The sequence below is a fragment of the Solanum tuberosum genome, unplaced genomic scaffold, assembly GCF_000226075.1.
Source record: "Solanum tuberosum cultivar DM 1-3 516 R44 unplaced genomic scaffold, SolTub_3.0 scf00047, whole genome shotgun sequence".
Taxonomy (NCBI): domain Eukaryota; kingdom Viridiplantae; phylum Streptophyta; class Magnoliopsida; order Solanales; family Solanaceae; genus Solanum; species Solanum tuberosum.
In genome coordinates this window covers 44,717-49,947 of record NW_006238973.1, presented here as the reverse complement: position 1 = coordinate 49,947, position 5,231 = coordinate 44,717, and the positions used below count along the sequence as shown (strand labels likewise).

Sequence of the window (5,231 nt, the reverse complement as noted above, 5' to 3'; positions counted from 1 at the left end):
ACCCCCCCACCCCAAAAAAAAAAAAGAAGAATAACCAGAAAAGACTGAGGATATCATCTTTCTATAATGAAGTTGCTTACGTTAGTTATTTAGTCGGTAAAAATGGAATCAACCAGAAAAAGTTGAATTGACAACTAATATCCACTAGTCACAAGAAAAAAGCTTGAAAATGAAGGCAGAAAATATATGTCCTTATGTGAAGCTTTTGATAGATGCCTACGCTCAAACTTGCCCAACTAATTTTCACTTTTCAGTAATTAAGCATTTGAAGTGGAATGACTACAATGAAGTTCGAAAAGCAGATAGTAATTGCTAAAGTTGGAGAAAAAATCGACCAATGAAGAAACTATGAGATAATGAAACACCTGTTTATGCCCTCTTGAGCCCAAATGCGGAGTTGCAACTGTTATGAAGTTCACAGGTTCCAAACCAGCAACAGTTTCTTCAGAAGACTGCTTGTGACACTGGTCAGACACATTCTCTTCCCTGACTAAGCAGGAGCCATTAAGACCAGCTACTTCTGTTTTCATTGGAGGTTCATACAACCTCCCAATAGCATATCTTGCTACAAGGCCACCCAAGGAGTGAGCAACAAAAGAGATCTTGCGCACCCCAGGCCACCGTTTGATCACATCCTCCACCTGCACTATAAAGCAGCAGGGTTTTTTCAAGCCTCAAATTACTTATTCTAACAGACTTACATTTGCTAGAAATTCATTCGATAAGAACCTATTAAAATCAGAAAGTCATTAGCAAAGTACCTCTTTTGCAAGTCTCTCGCCCATCCTGTCAACACCATCAAAGGTCAACATTGAATAATTGCACTCACTACCTGGCAAGTCACAAGATGTTATCGTCAGTTCAAACAACCTCAGTTCATCTCAATGGCTAAGATATGCAACAATCAATTGCATCGCAAAATACATAGAAAGAGAAAAACAAAATGAAAATCTCGGACAGTATTATTAAAGGCACAATAGAGCTGTACTTCAGTCATACAATTTGCTTCAATGCAGGATGTGAACTTTGCCTCACTTGCACAGCTTTTCAGCACAGGCAGTTATGCGCTAACTACTAAGTAGTGCTTTACGGGCTATAATTTGAAGATTCTACCTATCACCCCAACTAGATGGAAAGATAATATTAATGTGTAACAATATTTCTACTATAGATCACTGATATAGCAAGATAAAGTTATATGCATAACCTACTAGTTTGTCACAACCTAAAGTGACATAGCCCATTGTAAACCAGTTGAACTTCCCGCTTCACATTTACCATGAGATTGATGTCCAAAGTCCACTTCCAAGGGCATAATATATAGATAAACACCTTAAATTGACCTCAACTGGCACCCCAACTTTGAAAATGCACATCTAGATACCTTAACTTGGTTTCAGTTGGCCCTGTAAGCACACTTTTCTGGATGTGCATTCTCAAAGTAGGGTGTTCACGGGGCCAATTTAGACCAAGTTAAGGTGTATAGATGTGCCTTTTCAAAGTTGGGGTGTGTAGTTGCCAGTTGAGCGCAAGTTGAAGTGTCTATCTATGTATTCTGCCAGTTTCAAATTATACTGACCAAGGAACTTACATTTTTCAACACGGATGCCTAATCCCTATTCATGAGATCACACGGACAAACTTTTCAAAAGTTCCTACAAACATTCCATATGCATTTCATCCAAGTAGACCTGACGTAAGCCTCTCCTTCTACGTTAATAAAAACATCAAAGGGTCATGGTTGTCTTTCGGAACAACCCCAAATTACCATTAAAAATTCGCATAATTGTCGTGCACAGTGGTAGAGTAGTGATCCCTATGCTGCGCCAGATCTGGTGTACGCTATCACAAACAAATTCTTACACTGAAGTAGCAGCAGTAATTCTGATTCTAAGGCAAAAATGATACAACCCTGCTGCAACCCATTGAAGACATTTGACAAAATCCAACCCACAGAAGGGAGAAAAAGGAAACAAAGATATTGTGAACATGCCAACTCTGGCTATTTGGACCGGATAAGATGCATCCACACAAATAAGTAACAACCGGTGGCTGCAATCTGAAATTGATTATTACTAAAGTTGGACTTACAGTGAACAACAATTTTATCAGGGAGCCTTTTGACAAATCGCTCAGCGGCATATCTCCAATCTGCAGAACTGCAAAGGCAACAGAAATAAATTATTAAGAAATTTGGATTTCTAGAATTAACATAAAAAGAGGATGTTGTTCCACTTATACCTGCTGAAAAAAGCAGGAACTATAAGACAAATGAAAGACAAAGCGCATCATTTTGAAAGCACCACAGTTATAGACATATGAACTCCACAGATCAGACCTACCATTACAATGAGATTTGATAGCACTCCAAAAGTAAGCAACATTTTAAATTCTCATCAGAAGTGTGTCGGGGGGTTCTTTGAAGCAAATGCATAAGTGTTCTGATAAGATTTTCTTGGTTTCCTATTACTCTATAATTTTAGCACAAGTAAGAAATAGCATGGAACATATGGAAGGAAAGAAATGGTAGAATTTTTAAGGCAGATCCAACTCCATTCAAAAGATCAAATGGAATTGTATTAGTTCCTTATGTTTTTCGTGTAAAGAGCATAGTATAGATGATGAAATACATATAGTAGATTTCATAGGACTTTTGTAATTAATACCACTCTGTAGCACACTTTTTGGAGGTTGCAACATATCCTTTAATGGTGACGAATACAAAGTTACTAGTTTAAAAAAAAATGGCATGACAATGAAGTGTCAATGAAAACCAACATTATCCCTCAATTTCTGATTAAAATGATGTTTTTTCTAAATTTGTAAGTTACATATATAACTTTGGTTGGCTTTCTTGCTTCTAGTTTATGATAGGAGGTAATTCCCTTTGTCAAGGCCCCTAACCTATTTCTCATTGTCTTCTGAAATTTTTGCAGTTATAACATGGACCCTCTGTATAGAAGTCAAAAGATACTATTGCTAACAACTTTATTACTTCTTTTATGCTTTAATTATACAGAAATAAAACTTAAAAAAATTATACAGAAATATATTTCTCTTCCCTCTCCACTCCTTATACCAAACGAAAGATTTGAAAAGGAAAGAGAACACCATTCATAAAGGAGCTATGACATACCTACCCAAAAAAGAAACTATTAGAGAGTAAAGTACATTAAAGAATTTTCTTCTCCACATTTATAGAGTAGAATGAGCAGGTAGTAAAAGAGATCCAAGGACATTCATCAGTTACTAACTGGTCATAAGTTGAGTCGCAAAGTCTTTCTTTTTCTGAGAAAGGTAATAGTAAGTTGAGTTTCAGATTCTTCACCATGCAATAAGAGCATAATGGACCTAATGTGGCAGTCCCTGTAAGTCTCCAGCTAGCTACAAGCACTTGTAGATTTTCTCTCACTATCATCTCTTATTACTCCAGCTTTTGGCCACATCACTTTTTATGTTTCACGACGTCTGCTTTCAGACAAAAAACACAATTGGATACCTTTTCCTTTTCTTGGGATAATTATTCTGGTTGCTCCATTTTTAAAACTAATCATATCTTAACAATGTGCATAGCAAGTTTCCTTCTCTTGAACAGAAAGTCATCTGAGTGGGATCAAGATCATGTAATGATCCCCAGGTTGATTGAGAAGATTGGGACCGAGATAACTTTTGAGAACTTGATTTTCCTAGAGGAAGTAACATCAATGTTTATCTAACTCTCCTTCACTAATTGAAAATTGATTCATCTTGGATGCTTTCACTTTCGAGAACTTGATTTTCCTCGAGGAAGTAATGTTACGGTTCCTTTTAAGAATGTTTTGTCATGCTTTCTTTAGTATTTTGCCATTACCTCTTCACTCCCATTATTTATTTATTTTGAAATGCTTTTCCTTGAGCCGAGGGTATAGCTAAAACAGCCTCTCTTATCTTCTATGGTAAAGGTAAGGTCTCTGTATACACTACCCTCCTCACGCCCCAACCCCACTTATGGGATTACACTAGGTATGTTGTTGTTACCTCCCAATGAATACTACAATACTCTTTCTGTTTTTGCAATCGAAAAGATAAACTTCAGCACGAATGTACAAAAATGTGTTTTAAGTACCAAAGAGAAACTGAAGAAAAGAGGAAAAAGAAACAAACTTTAGTTCCAGCCTATCCTTAAACACAACATGATGCCAAAACAAAAGAATCAAGAAAATCATACTATTTCACAATTTAGCAAATTCCTCAAAAACATCAACATGCTCCAAAGAAAAAAAATCAATCTTTTTTACCTCCCAACAAGCCCATTGACCATGACAACAAGATGCTCAGGCTGCAACTTAGCCCTAGCAGAAGCTGCATCAAACACATCTTCACCATCACTCACTGACTCAATTTTAACCTTCCGACCCTTCTTAAGACTATTCCTGAAACACCCTCTGCTCAATTTCTTCAGTAATTCCATTTTCCCTTTCTCATCCACCCACAACAGCCTACAATTATTGACACCCTTATTGTCAAATCTTGATTTTGACTTTGAAGAAAAACTCAAAACTGAGCCAGAAAACTGTGGGACTGAAGTTGTTATTGATATTGGGATCTTGGGCTTAAAGGGTTGCTTAATTTTGGTGATCATAGGTGAATGATCGAGAAAAAATGGGCATCAAGAAAGAGTAAAAGTAGCAAAGAATAGATTTTTATGAGAATTTATTATAACAAGTCAAAGGCATCAAATTATCAATGGAAAACAAAAGGGATCATTTTTATTGAATGCCCTATTTGGGGGTTGTGTTCAATTTTTGGAACTCAAATTTGTGTTGTTTAATTTATGCACTTAACCATTTCATTTCAAGTAATGATAAAAAATTACTTTGATATTAATTTTTATTTTTTAAAAATCTCAAATTAAACAAATTTGTCAGACACATGTTATTGTTTATAAGGCACAAGTTCAGTTTTAGAACGTATGATTTAAGAAGTTTGTTCAATGAACTAATGTCACAAGGTACAAGTTATACTCGATATATTCGATTTTACATTCGATTATGCTTTAAGAAATTTATAGTACAAAATTTATATCACAAGGCACTGTGGTATAAGGCATAAGTTCAAGTTCAAATTTAAAACTTTATGTCTTAAGAAGTTCATGCTACTGAACTTATGTTTTAAGATAAAAAAATTATGTCTTTCAAGCATAAGTTTAATTTTAGAACTTTATATCTTAAAAGAAGTTTGTACTATTGAAC

At 35.5% G+C, this 5,231-nt stretch overlaps 1 protein-coding gene across 1 annotated transcript in view; it reads right to left on the bottom strand.

Annotated features, from left to right (window-relative positions):
* Positions 1-4,803, bottom strand: part of LOC102581500 (uncharacterized) — a 14,798-nt gene extending 9,995 nt beyond the window's left edge. The window contains exons 1-4 of the mRNA XM_006343479.2: positions 4,278-4,803; positions 2,092-2,159; positions 762-832; positions 366-641 (exon numbers count right to left, since the gene is read on the bottom strand). Coding sequence (XP_006343541.1) covers positions 366-641; positions 762-832; positions 2,092-2,159; positions 4,278-4,621 — 759 coding nt within the window. The 5' untranslated portion in view covers positions 4,622-4,803. The remainder of the gene's footprint in view (positions 1-365; positions 642-761; positions 833-2,091; positions 2,160-4,277) is intronic.
* Positions 4,804-5,231: the final 428 nt, after the last annotated feature.